Below are 17,957 nucleotides of genomic sequence, written 5' to 3'. Positions count from 1 at the left end.
ATTATATATATATATATATATATATATATATATATATATATAGTATTTATAATTATTCTAAGCATTTCTTATGAATTAAATCCATGCAAAAATGTTCTCCTCTTAAAATGTGCTCCTAAAAATTAATTCCAGAGGCAAATATTAAAAAAGGTCAATTTCTAGTACACAAAATATATTTGCCACTTATTTTTTTTTTTATTATTATTGACAATTTAATTTAATAAATGTATGTTTTATAATATTAAATACAATTGTTAATGTTTATTTTCATATATAATATAATATTATTTTATTTAATGTATTAATTTATTTATCAAATTCGTATTCAAACCGCAGAACATGTTAAGTAATAGCATCTTTAAAAAAAGTATTTCCAAGACATTGAACTCTTGGAAGTACTGATAACTAGACAAACAATAGAAAAACAAATAATAAAATAAAATTTAGTTAACACCTATTCTCACTATTAACTAGCAGCATATTAACATGCCAATATTGGTTGTTTATTAGTTGTTATAAAGCACATGTTCTGCATGACCATATTCTACATCCCTAAACTTACCCAATACCTAAACTTAAGAATTACCTTACTAACTATTAATAAGCAGCAAATAAGTTGCTTATTGAGGCAAAAGTTGTAGTTAATGGTTTGTTAATAGCAAGAATTGCACCTTAAGATAAAGTGTGATCAAAAGTAATGTAATGTTTTATTATTTATGTAATCAAAAAAAAAAAAATTAAATGGAATGAACTGGTCACCCACTCTTAAAAACCTTAACGGGTGGCTTTCAGAGGATTCTTGGCTCTGTCAAGCCGTCTGAAACTGAATGGTCATATCTGCATTCACTGACAGCTTTTGATAACAGTCCAACTGTTATCGAAAGCTGTGAGTGAAAGCAGATATGACCATTCAGTTTCTTTAGCCTTTTTTCTAAATTATCAGAATAGCCCATGGACTGAAAGGACTGGTATACTAGCGTTTATCAAAGTCGACAATAACAGCTGTTTTGGCACTGTAGATAATGGATAGTGAAGGATTTGTTATTGTGCATTTTTAGAAGGGATCAACAGAAGCTGAATTGGGAAGCGCTGTGTGGTCTGAAGCACATTAGAGGGATAGTCCACCCAAAATTTAACATTTTATTTTTATCTGCTTTCCCCCAGGGCATCCAAGATGTAGGTGACTTTGTTTCTTCAGTAGAACACAAACCAAGATTTTTAACTGTTGTGCTCGTTAGGAGGCGGCTGCTTCTTCTTGCTTTAAGGCAGATCGCAGACTTTTGGCACTCTATCTACAATCTCAACTAGGAGTGTCAATGGTCCACCTGAGAGATTGGTGGCAGTAATGCACTTATAAGTCTGCGATCCGCCATAGAGAAGAAGCCTCCTCATGCGTCTGCTTAAGAACGTGCACAACAGGACGCGTTCAGGAGAGTTTTAACAGTTCAGACATTGCTTGAATCAGAAAAAAAAAATTATATAAATACCGTTCAGATTCTTGGACAGACCTATTGTTTTGTGTTTATTTTTATTTTTTTATTGTATAATTTTAGCCGTGATTCCCATCCACTTACATTATAAGACTGATAGACTGCAACAGTTTCAGTTAAAAATCTTGATTTGTGTTCTACTGAAGAAACAAAGTCACCTAAATCTTGGATTCCCTGAGGGTAAGCAGATAAACATCTAATTTTGATTTTTGGGTGGACAATCACTCTAAAAGTCACCTATGAACCTCTGAGCTCTGAGTTGAACTGATTCAAACTCACCCCGACTTCAACATGATCCGAGCCTTTGTCATCCTGCTTGTGGAGAATCTCGAAGTAGTATCGTCTGGAGGCCATGAGACTGGAGAGGAAACAACAGACATGAAATCTTAATACCTTTCATTTGTACGTCCTGTATTTTTATTACTGCATTATCACATCATATTGTATCTCATAATTTCCTATATTGTAACATCATAGCATATCTTATTAAAACAGCAACAACAGCAATACTTTAAAAAGGAAGAATGTTCAATGAAGTTACATTTATTAATAGTAATAACTGGAAAATAGTTCCCTATCGGTCAGTCACTATGAGTTATTTTGAACGAAATATGGTGTCTCATTTGGAAGCCCAATTATCTCTGAGTTTAAGAGAAAACACCGATGAGAATTGGCTAATGGTTTTTTTCATGCTGACCACTTCCCATGCACATGGGTATATAAGGTGACAACGTGCATTCACTCATTAGATTTTTGCTTCGGAGCTGAGTGGTTGTATGAAAAGTTGTTATACTCCACAAAGCCATTCATCTGCTGTGTGTTGGGAAGCTGTTCTGGTTGGCGGTATGGTGCGAATGGCGGTGTCTTTTTCAGCAATTCCCCTGGGCGCTTTAACTAAAAGAGCAGATTTCTTAAAATAGAAAAATCACAGACGATTTGCGTCTTTTTAAAGATGCCGTTTCATTTGTATCCTTCTGGTTGTGGCCGTTTCCTGTCCTCTGACAATGACCATGAGCGTTGTCTTCCGTGTCTGGGCACTCAGCATGCTGAAAGATGTTTATGTGGATGGTTCATACCCGCACTGTGAGTGCATGACCATGGCAATGCTGCAATCTCTCTGTCCTTAAAGGGAAAGGAGCAGAGCCCTCTGTCAATACCCATCCCAGTTTCTCTGCCATGAGCAGAGGACCGCTGACTAGTGCTCTGGGAGATTTGAGAGTGACAGTGAGAGCTTCTCCGTCAGGTCACCCCCCACAAACCTCTTACACCTTCTGCAGCGCTTGTCTTTTGCAGCTGCAGAGTGATTCTGCTTCGCTGTCTTATGGCGGTCAAAGCATTTCATGTCGCCGGGGGATCAGATGTTGATTGCAGCATCAGGGGATGGGCTATTTACCTCTGTAGATGAAGATTTGGTGGGGGTTCCTCCCTCGGGTGTTGTCGCCACTGCTGAATCAGAACTAGAGTTGGCCATGCTTTCCCGGGCAGCTGTGAGCAAAAGGGTAGAAGGTGAAGGCACCACCCAGCCTTGAGTGCTCGCAGGTGGATGACTGGTTTCTCGTGTACAGTGTGGCTCACAACCGCGTTCTGCTCTGTTTCCTGCTCTGGAAGTGAAGTAGTCATGGATGGCCCCTTTTATGGCCAGAATAAGTGATTTAAATTTATTTATCTGTATTTATATATTCTGCTGAAGGCGTAGGACCAAGAAATGTATGTCCAATCAAAATGCTTGGTCAAAGCGTTTTAAATAGCTTTCCTACCTTCCTGTCAACGTATGTATCTGCATACCTCTGCACACCCAGTTCGCGCAGACAGAATACATCATTAGCGCATTCTCATACACTGTGCAGACAGAGCTAGAATGGTATACAAACATCAACAACCCGGTCTTCCTTCCTGGTATTGTAGTACTTTTAAAGTTTTCTCGCTGGTTAATGACACATGATGTAGCCCAGCAGTTCCCAATTCCAGTGCTCGAGCACATATTTTGCATGTCTTGCTTAGTTAAGACACCCGATTCAGATGACCATTTCAAACTATGTGAATGAACTGTGTTAAAATTTATATGATTTCTACACCGTGTTCATTGCTCCCTACTCCCTGAGCATGGGTTTACTTCACTTCGGAACATGGACTGGAATTGGAATTAACCTATTGTAGTAAGGTTGTCTCTGGTATCCTGGTCTGTGAGCATAAATGCGTTCAGGGGGTGTGGCTTTGGACATCGATTGCAGGGAGGGTGGGACATTCACTTTTTTAGGCTAATTTAAAATTAGCTAATCAGGCTAATTTTCCAAGATCTCCTATGAATGACTTAAGGCACGACATGGTCCCTCGGGAAATCAATGTCCACTCTGGTGGTCAGGAAGCACCATCTCTGGCTCAGCCTGGTCAAGATGAGATAGGTTGACAAAGTGCACTTTCTTGACGCTCGCATCTCCCAGGCTTGCCTGTGCAGCACCACTGTCGAGAGCTGTGCCAAGCAGTTCTCAGCAGTACAACAACAGACTGAGGCCATATAGCACATCTTGCCCCCACGTGATCTTCCAACTGCCACTGTTCCACCACGGCGGGTACATCGACTGTTTCTTTGGTCCCACTCGTACAGAGTTTAGGAGCATGGCTTGGGTTGCCCTACCCCTCCTTCAGGCTCATTCAGATACAAGTTCAAGTACAAGTTCTTATCCTTTGGGCTCTCCTTGTCCGCCCATGTTTTCACGAAAATCACAGAGAACGCCCTTGCCCCAGATTGGGAAGTGGTCTTCAGGATCCGCAAATATCTCAATGATTGGCTCATCATGGCCTGGTCGCAAGAGGAGTTTACAGGGACTTGGTGCCTCGGCACCTCAGTCAGTTGGGGCTTCAGGTCAACAGAGAGAAGAGCAAGCTCTCCCTTGGGCTAAGAATCTCTTATCTCGGTATGAAGTTTGAGTATAATGGCATGTCTCACCAACGAATGTGCCCAGTCATTGCCGAACTGCCTGAGTTCCTTCAGAGGTGGAACAGTGGTACCACTTAAACATTTTCGAAGGCTCCTGAGGCATATGGCATCCGCAGCCACAGTCACACCACTTGGATAGGTTAATATGTGAACACTTCAGCACTCATTACACTCCCAAGTCTCCCAAGTGAAGACTGATCTCGCTCACTTCCATCAAGAGGGTCAGGAAACTCCAAGCATTTTCAGTAAGCCTTGTGTTTGGGCCTGCCTGCTTGTGTTTGGGCCTGTTTGGACTGCACCCAAAGCTTCAGAAGCTCTGAGCAGCATCTTGTCTGCTTTGGAGGTCAACAGAAAGGGAAGGCTGTCCCCAAGCAGAGGTTGGCCCACTGGATAGTGGATGCCATCACCTTTGCTCTGAGTTTTGCTTCCTCCTGGGTGCTGGCATGTGGAACCTCTCTGGCAGACATCTGTCAGGCTGCGGGATGAGCGACACATAACACCTTCGCGAGGTTTTACAACCTTTGTGTAGAGCCGGTTTCTTCCTGTGTGTTGGGTAACAAGTAATTGGCGGGAAGATCTGGCTCGATGTCCCGCTTGCTGCACCTTTTTTCCTCCCAGTAGAGTTCCCCGGTTGGCGAACCCTTGGTGGAGCAGTCTGACGCTAGGCCAAGTACTGGTGTTAGGTCCTGGTCAGCACTTGTACTGAGATAGGTGTACATATGGCTTGATTCCCTACAGGTAATCCCATATGTGTATTCTTTCACAGTAAGGTTTCCCTCTCTGTAAACATGTGTCTTCCCTTGAATGACCTGCTCTATCAGTCTCTTCTGGCAGTTGTTCCATCCCTACTCTAAGGTAGGACCTGCCTCAAAGATCCATTCCATATGTAGTACTGCCCCCTGGGTCAGTCCATAAAAATATCTCTACATGTCACCTCCCTACAGGTAGGATGTAGTCTCCAGAGAGACCATTTCCCTTAAGGCTTTCTTCCCCATCATTCTGTCAGGCTGAAAGAACAAATAGGAAAGACTTGAGACAATCTTTCACTGAAGGTTGACATCCCTTCCAAAAACTTTTTTTGTGAACGAAACACCAGCAGCGATGTACTAACCATTTGGTCCCCTTCGGTATCAAGGTCAGTGAATTTGCACTGGGGCTTTGGGAAGGTTACAACCTTAGAGTAGCTTTTGTTTTGACATGCTATGGCTTCTGCAGCATCACAGGGTTGTGACAGTGTTCAGGTTGAGATGTTTTCCATAGACCCCATTTGTCATTCGACATAACTCGTAGTGACTGACAGATAGGGAAAGTCTCAGTTATGTATGTAACCCTCGTTCCCTGATGGAGGGAGCGGAGATGTTATTTCACCATGACACAACTTTGAACTATTTGTTGTTGCCGGGACATGTTCTCGACTCCTCAGCGTACAACCTAATGAGTGGATGTACACTGTTGCCTTATATACCCATGTGCATGGGGAGTGGATCAACGTGCAAAGTCCACTAGCCAATTTTTACTGGCGTTTTTCTCTTAAACTCAGAGATGATTGGGCTCCCAAGTGAGACCCTATGTTGTTTGAGATGTCTCCATTCCTTCCATCAGGGAACGAGGGTTACGAACGTAAACGAGACGTTCTCTTGCCAAGTGATATGTGTCTAACTGTGAGCTGTTTACAGTTGCCGAGCAACACAAAAACTATGAAATATTAATATAGAAATTGTGGCCACGTTTACATGCATTTCACAACGACTTTAAACTTGAGCTCAGAATTACAGTCAGAACTGTAATATTTTGCACTGTTTTGTCTATATCTATATATAAATATATAAATGGAACAAAGCAGTGTAGTAAATCATATTTTGTTGTTATGTTCCATATAATATATCATAACATATCACATCCTAGATCATAATATTGTATCGCTGTAGTGTTTCAGATTGCATCATATATTGCAACAGTGAATTATATAGCATGACATATGTTATAACTGTATTGCTTTACTGAATAATGTAATGTGATGCAATATGTAAAATGCAATCACGCGCAAATGAGCTTCCCTAATACTTCTTATGAAATTGATTGTATTGTAATTACTATTACAACGTAGTATTAAAACCAGTGAAAAATACTTATTTGTTGATTCAACCATGTGTTGGCCTTTGTAAAATATGTGTAAACCTACTGTATTGATCTGATACGGGACACATCATTTTACCTTTAAATACAGGATAATTCTGTATTTTAAGGGACGGGTGGCAACCCTTCCGCTCATGTCATTCACTCACAACTCAACATCACATATCTCCAGGGTGATTCTCCACCTTATGTTTACATGCACTTATTATTTAATATAAATGTATATACATATATTTATTTATTTTTTTGGTGCCCTGGCAATTTGAGAGATGATATTTGCAACATGAGGTTCCCCATGAGTAAATTATCTCATGCATATTCATAAGCGCTGCTAATGCATGAGACATAATTTAGCTCTGATGCTCACACAAATGTCTTGTTTGCTCCAGTGGGCCTATGAAATACTGAGAGCAAATACAAAGAGGGAGAACAGATGTGGAAAGGAGATAAAAACTGATGAATTGAAAAGCAAGATAAATCAAGAAACAACCAATTTATACAGGGGAACACTATATATTTATAATCTAATCTAATCTAATCTAATATAATATAATATAATATAATATAATATAATATAATATAATATAATATAATATAATATAATATAATATAATATAATATAATATAATATAATATAAACACCTAAAACCCTCAGCTAGTTTTATGAATACATTTACAAAAATATATTATTTATAATAAATAAATATGAAAATTGAGCAAACTTTAGAGAACCCACTATATTATTTTATACTTTACTTTACTACACTATATTATAATATAAACACCTAAAACCCTCAGCTAGTTCTATGAATATATGTACAAAAATCTGTTATTTATAATAAATAAATATGAAAATTGAGCAAACTGTAGAGAACCCACTATATGACTTAATACTATACTACACTATAATATAATATAAACAGATAGTTATATTACAACTATCAGTTGTAATATAAGCTAGTTAAAGCTAGTTAGCTAGTTATGTACAAAAATCTATTATTTATAATAAATAAATATTGAAAGTTAGCAAACTGTATAAAGAATCCGCTATATTATTTAATTATATAATAATCCATTATGAATAAAAAAAAAAAAAAATCCATTATGAATAAATAAATTAAAATAAGAAAAGTGAGCAAAATGCAAAGAGAACACACAATATTATATTATAATTCGATAATATAATAAAGCACACTATCTTAAATTTATAATTAATAGAGCATAAAATTAACAAGATTTGGATTAAAATTATCCTTACATATTTATATAGTTAATAATATATGAAATATTAAAGGGATAGTTCTACCAAATATGAAAATTCTGTCTATAATTACTCACCCTCATGTCGTTCCAAGCCGTTAAGACCTTCGTTCCTCTTCGGAACACAGTTTAAGATATTTTTGATGGAATCTGAGGGCTCTATGATCCTCCATAGACAACAACACAACTGTAATGTTCCCAGGTCCAAAAACGTAGATAGGGACATTGCGTTGATACTCTTCAAAATGGAAGAACGGTAATTAAGGGGGAGAAAAATTGTTGAATAAAGTTATATTTATCTTCTTTGTGCACAAAAAGTATACTTGCAGCTTCGCAAAATTGAAGTTGAGCCACTGACGTCACATGGACTTTTTAATCGATGTACTTACTATGTTTCTGTACCTGGTAACATTACAGTTGTGTTGCTGTCTATGGAGGGTCAGAGAGTTCTCAGATGGCATCAAAAATATCTTAATTTGTGTTATTTTGGTTTTACGGGTTTGGAATGAGATGAGGGTAATAAATGATAGAATTTTCATTTTGGGGTGAACTTACCCTTTAATATTTATAAAATAAATAAATTATAAACAAACAAAAACACATGTAAACGAACCTTACAACACTTTACCTGATGATAACATTGCGATGGCTATCTGAGATGTGGTTGGTATGTTATGACCCGCACTACGGGGTCTCATAACCTTATACATCAAAAACTGCAGTAATGTACTGTAAAATTACTGATAGAAAAAAAACATTGTTTAAAACGAGGAAGAATCTAAGAGCCGGTGAGACAAAATGGAGGAACCGATAAAACGTGAAAGTGAGTGAAAGAGGAAAACCAGGAAGTGTGAGAGAGACTGCAGTAAAAGTAGAAAATTGAGGCTCACAGCAGGATAAGAGTGTGAGTGGGCCAAGAGCTCTCCAATTGAGAATTATGCTCAGAGTAGGGTGTCGGTGACAGTGCAATTTCCTCGACTTCACACCGACTGATCCACAGTACAATCAATCACAGCAGGTGTGCGGGCATCCTGCCAAAACAACCAGTACCTTCAGAGATCTGTGGACTTCTGCTCTCTTCTCATATCAATTTGCCCACCTAGGCTTGATTTTAGTCACCACTGTAGGAAGGGTTGTTTTAAATTATAATTTATTTGTCATGAAGATGGCAAAGATGGAAATTGGGACCTAGATCTTTCATGAAGATGGAAAAACAAGAGTACATGGGCGAACAGGGAAATTTTTCCTCCAAGATTCCAAAATGAGCAACAGGAAGTAGAATTTGACTTGATTTGGATATATTGTTCTAAAACGAGGAGTCCTCAAAGTTTATTTATTTATTTATTATTTTTTTTAATTTTTTTTAATCAAATACAAATTCATGTCCCAGTCATATTTTCTTGGTTAAATAAACATTTCTTACACTATCAAAAAACAAAACAAAAAAACAACAACAATAAAACATTAACAATTAAATCAATATTCAATTTATTTAGCCAAGTATGACTCTCAAATCATTTATTGCAAAATAGTAACTCAAGGCGGTAACAATTTAAACTATATATTTTATTTATGAACTGATGTTCAGTTATTCTTTTAAATTGTTAACTTTTTTTTAATATTTCGGATCATCAGTCATCAAAGCTTGGTAAATATTGGTGACAGACACTGACATTTGCTTAAATTTGACCATGCCGATTACTTAGTAAAAACTCTCAAAGATCATGTTTTCACACCATTTCAAGTCTTATTTTGAAGTAACAAAGTGGTTATATCTAAGTGTGTGTAATGAAGTTGAAGATATCGTTCTCTGTGACTTAACTGAATGGTAACCAAAGTCTCTGGTTGAGGAGCTGGAGGAAGAGATCGGGAAGGTTCTCCGAAGGAAGGCGGATGGCTGACGGCTGATGAACGGGAATGATGACTTCAGAAGGTAAGTGGTTTTCTCAGAGGTGAGTAGCTCGGTTGAGTCTGTTGTCAGTGGTATTGACGAGGCCAGACGATGACTGGTGAGTGAGAGTGGTTATTAAAGGGCATGAGATGATGAGATGGCCAGGTGAGGGTGATTAGTATTCAGGGGAGAGTGAACGAGAGGGTGGAGCGAGTGAAGATGACGGCGTGGCAGAGACAATTATATTGTTCATTCAGACTGATTTGTGAGTGTTGGAGGCGGTATTTACCACATGAACCAATCACAGATGAACATAATCAGTCATATCCGATCATATCGCAATGCCTTCTTTCATGTGACTTTCCCCCATTCGTTCTCAATTACCCCCAAGCAAACTCACCACATGCTTTAGGGGGTCTGTTATAACTCAAAAGGCTCAGGGGGCATTTCGTCTGACCTCTGGCAGTATGTGGTGGACTTGTCCATCACCCAAGCTGAAGTCACTGAGGTAGTTAAGAAGCTTCTTGGTGGCAAGGCACCAGGGGTGGATTAGTTCCGCCCTGAGTACCTCTAGTCCCTGGATGTTGTGGGGCTGTCTTGGCTGACATGTCTCTGCAGGATCGCATGGCGGTAGGGGACAGTGCCTCTGGAATGGCAGAACGAGGTGGTGGTCCCTCTTTTCAAGAAAGGGGACCGTAGGGTGTGTTCCAACTACAAAGGGATCACACTACTCAGCTTTCCTGGGAAAGTCTATGCCAGGGTAGTGGAGAGGAGAATTCGGCCGATAGTCGACCTTGGATTCAGGAGGAACAATGCGGTTTTTTGTCCCGGTCGTGGAACACTGGACCAGCTTTATACCCTCACCAGGGTGCTGGAGGATTCATGGGAGTTTGCCCAACCAGTCCACATGTGTTTTGTGGATTTGGAGAAGGCATTCGACCATGTCCCTCCTGTGGTGGGTGCTCCGGGAGTATGGGGTACGTGGTCCTCCTTTAAGGGCTGTCAGGTCCCTGTATGACTGGAGCAGGAGCTTGTTTCGCATTGCCGGCAGTAAGTCAGACTTGTTCCAAGTGCATGTTGGACTCTGGCAGTGCTGCCCTTTATCACCGGTCCTGTTCAGAACTTTTATGGACAGGATTTCTAGGCGCAGCCAGGGGCCAGAAGGTGGTTTAAGTATTTGATCACTCGACTAGTCTATGCAAGCCCTAATATATATATATATATATATATATATATATATATATATATATATATATTCCCTAATTTGACTGTAAACAAGTGCAAGTATTAGTACTGTATTAGTGTTTTTACTGCCATTTTTATCTGATGACGTCATTCAAAATTCTTCAAAGGATGGGAGTTCATTGGCTTATAAAAGAAAAGGGTTGGAGTTTTCTCTGTATCAGTGTGCAGCTCTGTCTCAGAGGTGTGTGTGTGTGTGTGTGTGTGTATGTTTGCTCATTCACACGTCCAGAGATGATGAATAGAGCCACAGTCAGACTGAGAGAGAGCGAGCAAGCGACAGAGAGGACAAGCTCCTAATTGTCTGACTAATTGCAGACTCGGTCTCTCAGTAACTGTGTCGAGTCAAGCCCAGACATGAAGAGGAATGTGAGGAAGAATCTAACAACCTCATTACCGTCACACTCTGTGCCAACAAGATCTGTCACAAGCCATTTTATTTTATTTTGTCCAACAGAACAACATTTCAGCACAGAAACAAACAGCAAAATGCTTATCTGTTTCCACAACAGGAGAAGCAAGTGATGAAAACTGAAAATATATGACATGGTAAAACACAAAACTTCAGATTTTTCACAAACAGAGCAGGCCAGTGCCTTTTTCAATAATTCAGATGGTCTGATGGGCGCATCACCGCCCTTTGCAGCATATCAAAAAATAACCAGGAAAACACAGTGTCTCTACTGACAGCAGATTCAGATGGAAATGCTTTACACTGAAGTTTGTCTTCATCAGAATAGACAGTGTTTTTAATTTAAAGTCTACATAAAATACAAAGCATTTTACTTCTATAATAAATTGCATGTATTATATTGTATGCATTTTAAAACATTAACTTTACTGAGTGGTAGCTTTTTATGGGCTTAATTTGAGGCCCTGTTATTTGAAACAGCATGGCAAAAATTGACCGTTTTTGATTGGTAAAGTGATCAGGCAGAACTGTACAACAACATTGGAGACCCATGTATGCTTAATCTGAAGATAGTCTAGGGAAAATCGAACTTGAGTTGAATCCAAGCAATTTCATAGACTGACTTGCTTAGACCTTAAAACACACGTCGCTGCTGCAGTGTTGACACCCTTGACTTTGACTTCATCGCACTAATGAACTCCACAAACTCTAGGGCAGCGGCGGTATCATTAAGATTCACACAGTTTTAGCTCTGTGTGTTTGTAGCGTAGAGTATTAATGTGAAGTGCATGGTTTCTGGGATCTCAGCCACTTCACAGCAGACATCAGACTGATGTCTCCAGAGAGAGTAGGAGTTCAGAATCCAACGAGCATCAGCTACCATCAATAAACTGCATTACTGTTTAATCTTAAAGACATATATGTGAAAGTTTAAGCTCACTGTGATATTCTGGACTCTAGATATGGCTCAGAGCCCTCTTTATAAAGAATTAGGGCTCATTAAAAATAACTTATTTCGCAAATCATAGTATTTTTTTTTAAGTGAATCAGAAACATACAGTTGGACCAGTGTAGTCTTGATTCACTAACAAATGACTCTTAAGAAACGGTTCATTTTAGTGAATCAGAAGCATACAGTTGGGAGTAGTCCTGATTCACACACACACACACACACACACACACACACACACACACACACACACACACACACACACACACACACACACACACACACACACACACACTCACAAAAGCTGTTATGAGCCAGTTCTTTTCAATGAATCAGAAACATACAGTGGGACTAGTGTAGTCCTGATTCACTAACACATAACTTTTATGAAACAGTTATTTTTAGTGAATTGGAAACATATTTAGGACCAGACTAGTCCTGGTTCACTAACAAATGACTCTTGAAATGATTATGTTTTGTGAATCAGAAACATTCATTTGGGACCAGTGTAGCCCTTATTTACTAACAGATAAGTCTTATAGTTCTTTTTAGTGCATCAGAAACATTCAGTATGACCAGTGTAGTCCTGATTAACTAACAAATTACTTGGTTCTTTTTAGTGAATCAAACACATGCAGCATAGCCAGAAAATTGTGATTAATAAAAACGTCTCTTGTAAGGTTTTTTCTCTGCATATTATTGTGAATAAATAATAAAAAGACTGTATACAATGCATAACTAATTGACATTGAATCAATCAATAAAGTTGAATCATCTAAATTAATAATCTAAATGAGAGCTAATGAATCAGATTCAAAATAAATCTGAAAATCTGTTTCAATACCCATCACTATAAGTCATATACTGAAGTGGAAGGATTTCCAGGCGCAAATGACACAGCACTTTTGTGGAAATGCCAGAAGCCTAACTAAAAACCCTTGGATATGCTGGGCTCTCTATCTCTCTTCTGTTAAAGGGCAGAAATGTATCAAGGGGTGAGTCACATCCAGTGGAATCCATCTCCATATCCTCCCTTTGTCTTTCTACAGGCACTAGGGCCACCTGGTCTTCCCACACACCATTTGTCCTCCAATCACATCATTATCCAATCACATAAGCAGCACTAATCTAATGGAAAGCCCAGCAGAGACTTCATGATTCAGATCTAATGTTCGTCAGCCATTTGATGAAAGTGTATTGGTCTCCCACAAAAGTACTTTGAGAGATGATCCAGCTTCTAAGAAGAGGAAATTATGGAGGAAATATTCTTCTTCTCTGTGAGGAAAAAAGTTTGCCAGGTATTATTAATATATATATATATTAGGGGTGTGCCTGAAGCTGAATACCTTATTCGGAAAGGCACGAATATTGGCTTCAAAAATGAATAACGGATAAAGAATAATTCTGCCCGAATATTCGGCTGAGGCTGCAGCACAGTCTGGTGTTTACTAGATTCACAGGTGAACCAGGGGATCAGCGCAATATTTTACACAAACCTCTGAATTCACTCAATGAGTGTGTGAAGTGAATGAACGTGAAATTTATGAATAAAAAAAGAGCGCAAATCAAACACTGCATTGCTGTTGCCACGCCGTACATCTCTCAGAAATCAGAGCTTGGCAAGAGTAGGGCTGATATTACCTAAAATATTACATCATACATGTTCTACTATTTGTTCTACTATTTAAACCTTATAGGCTACGGTATGATACACAAATGAATAAGCACAGTGCGATTGGCAATCAAATAGAGGCGTTGCCATCTCTGCGCGTCTCCGTCTCTCAAAAACCAAATGAGCTCTCTGTCAAGAGTATAGGCTAATAATCAACTTTAATACAGATACATTTTCTACTAGGCCTACATGTTTGCTTCCTTAACTTTTGCTGGTTTGCGTGGCAAATGCACATTTGTTTAGTGAAGTTCAAAAACGACTCGTTTAAATAGTTCTGCATAATGAAATGTTAGTCTCAAATTAATTTATTCACTAAATGTTTGTCATGAAATCTTCCTACTTGTATGATAAATTTATTTTTAGAAATTATTAATTTTAGATTTTAGAACACTGAATAGGGCAAATAGTCAGGTAGTGATCAGACCTGCAAATGGCTTAAGTGAAATACTGTTTTAACTCTGCAGGAACCGGTGAGCCAAAGGAATCCATGTTGTTTTACATAATCCTCTAAAATTACAATGCAGCAACAAGTGTGCAAAGTAGCTAAATGAATTTATGAATGAAATGAGCACAAATAAAATAGCAGTGTTGCAGTGCCTTTTTTCATGCATTTCCTGGAAATTTACTTAAATCAATTTCAATTCAATTGATTCAGTCAATTTCCATATTTCTAAATTGCGTAGGAACCATTACTGTTTTAATTTAGATATCTAAATATCTATTTATTGGATCACGAAAGATCCCCAAGCTGGGACTCGAACTCATGTTGCTCGAAGCACAACCGCAATACATCTCGAAGCACTGCCTATACAATGAAATCGGCGCCGACTGTTAGAAGATGTTTAAATAGGCTAAATGTTATAATCATAAAAAAATAAAAATAAAAATAAATTATTATATTTTAGTTAAACACTGCATATTTGTTCAGTGATAACTATGAAAAAAAGATGTAAAACCATAAATCAAATACTGTACCGAATAATTTTGTGATTAATACAGATACAAATACACACACACACACACACACACACACTCACAGGCCACTTTATTAGGTACACCTTGTTGGTATCGGGTTGGACCCCCCTTTTTCCTTCAGAACTGCCTTAATTCTTTGTGGCATAGATTCAACAAGGTGTTGGAAACATTCCACAGAGATTTTGGTCCATGCTGACATGATAGCATCACGCAGTTGCTGCAGATTTGTCGGCTGCACATCCATGATGTGAATCTCCCGTTCCACCACATCCCAAAGCTGCTCTATTTGATTGAGATCTGGTGACTGTGGAGGCCATTTGAGTAAAGTAAACTCATTGTCATGTTCAAGAAACCAGTCTAAGATGATTTGAGCTTTGAGACATGGTGCATTATCCTTCTGGAAGCAACCAAAAGAAGTTGGGTACACTGTAGTCATAAAGGGTTGGCAATGGTCAGCAACAATACTCAGGTAGGCTGTGGTGTTTAAGCGATGCTCAATTGGTATTAAGAGGCCCAAAGTGTGCCAAGAAAATATCCCCCACACCATTACACCACCACAACCAGCCTGAACCATTGAGACAAGGCAGGATGAAACAATGTTTTCATGTTCTTTACACCAAATTCTGACCCTACTATCTGAATGTCGCAGCAGAAATCGAGACTCATCAGACCAGGCAACAATGGTACAATGGTAGCCTCAGTTTCCTGTTTTTAGCGGACAGGCGCAGCACCCGGTGTGGTCTTCTGCTGCTGTAGCCCATCTGTTTCAGGGTTCGACATGTTGTGTGTTCAGAGATAGTATTCTGCCTACCTTGGTTAAAACGAGTGGTTATTTGACCTCTGACCTCTGACATCAACAAAGCATTTTGATCCACAAAACTGCCGCTCACTGGATATTTTCTCTTTTTCAGACCATTCTCTGTAAACCTTAGAGATAGTTGTGATTAAAAATCCCAGTAGATTAGCAGTTCTTTAAATACTCACTACCAACAACCATTCCACGTTTAAAGACACTTAAATCCCCTTTCTTCCCCATTCTGATGTTCAGTTTGAACTACAGCAAGTCTTTTTCACCATATCTAGATGCCTAAATGCATTGAGTTGCTGCCATGTGATTGGCTGATTAGCAATTTGTGTTACCATAAAATTGAACAGGTGTACCTAATAAAGTGGTCGGTGAGTGTATTTACATATTAGGGTGCTTATACCTTTTCCAAAGTCAAAATTCCAGCACTTTTCAAGCACTTACAAGGTGCATTTTCAAGCTTGTCCAAAACTCTACAACTGTGGTAAATAACATGTTTACATACATCATTTATATATATACTACTGATGTCTCAGTAACACTTTATTTTACAGTACGTGTACTTCCATGGTACGTCTATATCTTGTACCTACAAGCAAATGAGTGGTAACACAAGGTACTTACCTGAAGTGTATGTACATGTTAACAAATAAAAACATGGCTGCATTTAACAGTTGTACATGCATGGTAATTAGTTTGTACATACAGACAAGTGTGAGTAATAATGGACACTTACAGGTAGTGTCCATAACATGGTAACTAATTAGATACTTTACTGTACTTACTAATGTATATGCATGCCAAATATGTAGTACTTACGGTTAAGTGGGTACAAACAGGCATGTCCTTACAGTATCTGTATATGGTAACTAATACAGTAAGACACATTACTGTACATACAAATGATATGTACATGGTAAATATGTAGCACCTACATAAAAATGTGGTATTATGTGGTAACAAGCAAGACACATACTGTACTTGGTATATATGCTACTCTCGGTAAGTCCTAACCTTACCTAATAAAAAGAGGACTGTTTTTCACTTGCTTGTGTAGGACTGTTAATGCTAAATTGCTTTCCACGACTGTGCTTACAAAGCTTGAAGAACTGTTAATTTCTGTTTAATAATAATGCAATATTTTACAGTCCTATTTCCATATACTTACTATGTACGTACTGGTGTATGTACCTATTAGTTAATGTACATAATAATTTAAGCGGTACTCAAGTTGGGGGGTATAAACATGGACCAAAGTACTTATTGAGCAATTGATAGTAGGAGCCATTGCAATTTGAAACATTAGATGTTGGCTGGGAACACGGCAGTAACTGTCCAGCATTGCTTTAATTGCTTGTTTTTTTTTTATTTTTAGTTTAAGTTAAATTGTTTCATTTTAATAATTCTATCAAATTAGATTTATTCTAGTTATTACATCAGCTGAGAAGGCGTGGTTACAGATAGTCTCGCGAGTTCAGAGAGTTTAATGGGAGATTGAATGCAACAATGATAGAAAGACAAATATAACGTGCGATGGCTGTTATAAACTATCGAAGTGCGTTTGATTGAAGCCTTCGAGCGAGAGATTGGTCATAAGCATACAGATTGTAAGTAAATGGAAGATTTTCCACACGGATGGTCGGCTGATGCTTTGAGATTGCTAGAGTTCATTGGGATTACCTGTTGAGTTTTTCGTATGTGTCATTAACGATTGTTAGTGTTGTTTATTTGTTATTTATCTTAATATTGTGATCTGATATGTTATTAGATGTATTATTTACATATTTCTTCAGTTATGAAAGAAATTATTTATATTTTATATTTGTGGGTTCTCACTTTAGCTACATGAAGCTATAATGACTCAGCAACTGCTACACAGATCGCCTTGGAAACTAATTTAGTTTATTTTCTTTATTATAGAACCACATACATAAACATCACAAATCTCACGAATTATACGAGTATTGTCAGTATTTCACACGTCCAGCGTGTCACTACACAGGTAAGGACATCTATCCACGACAGCTGCCTGTTCAAGTCTCCGTGTGAGGATTACTACGAGTCCTCCTTTCAAGTAGACGTTTCCCTGAAACTATCGGGACTTATCCGAACTGAGAACTACCTCACTGCACAATCTAAGTACCTCTACATCTTTGAATCCTGTCTGTGCATACTGTTCTTTATTTT

At 38.4% G+C, this 17,957-nt stretch overlaps 1 protein-coding gene across 2 annotated transcripts in view; it reads right to left on the bottom strand.

Moving 5' to 3' along the window:
* The window catches only part of LOC132124869 (N-acetyl-beta-glucosaminyl-glycoprotein 4-beta-N-acetylgalactosaminyltransferase 1-like), a 162,702-nt gene that overhangs the window by 30,791 nt on the left and 113,954 nt on the right, over positions 1 to 17,957 (bottom strand). For both annotated transcript variants that reach the window (XM_059536013.1, XM_059536014.1), the window contains exon 8: positions 1,770 to 1,848. In XM_059536013.1, coding sequence (XP_059391996.1) covers positions 1,770 to 1,848 — 79 coding nt within the window. The remainder of the gene's footprint in view (positions 1 to 1,769; positions 1,849 to 17,957) is intronic.

The sequence above is a fragment of the Carassius carassius genome, chromosome 43 (genome assembly GCF_963082965.1).
Source record: "Carassius carassius chromosome 43, fCarCar2.1, whole genome shotgun sequence".
Taxonomy (NCBI): Eukaryota; Metazoa; Chordata; class Actinopteri; order Cypriniformes; family Cyprinidae; genus Carassius; species Carassius carassius.
This window is presented reverse-complemented; position numbering and strand designations above follow the sequence as displayed.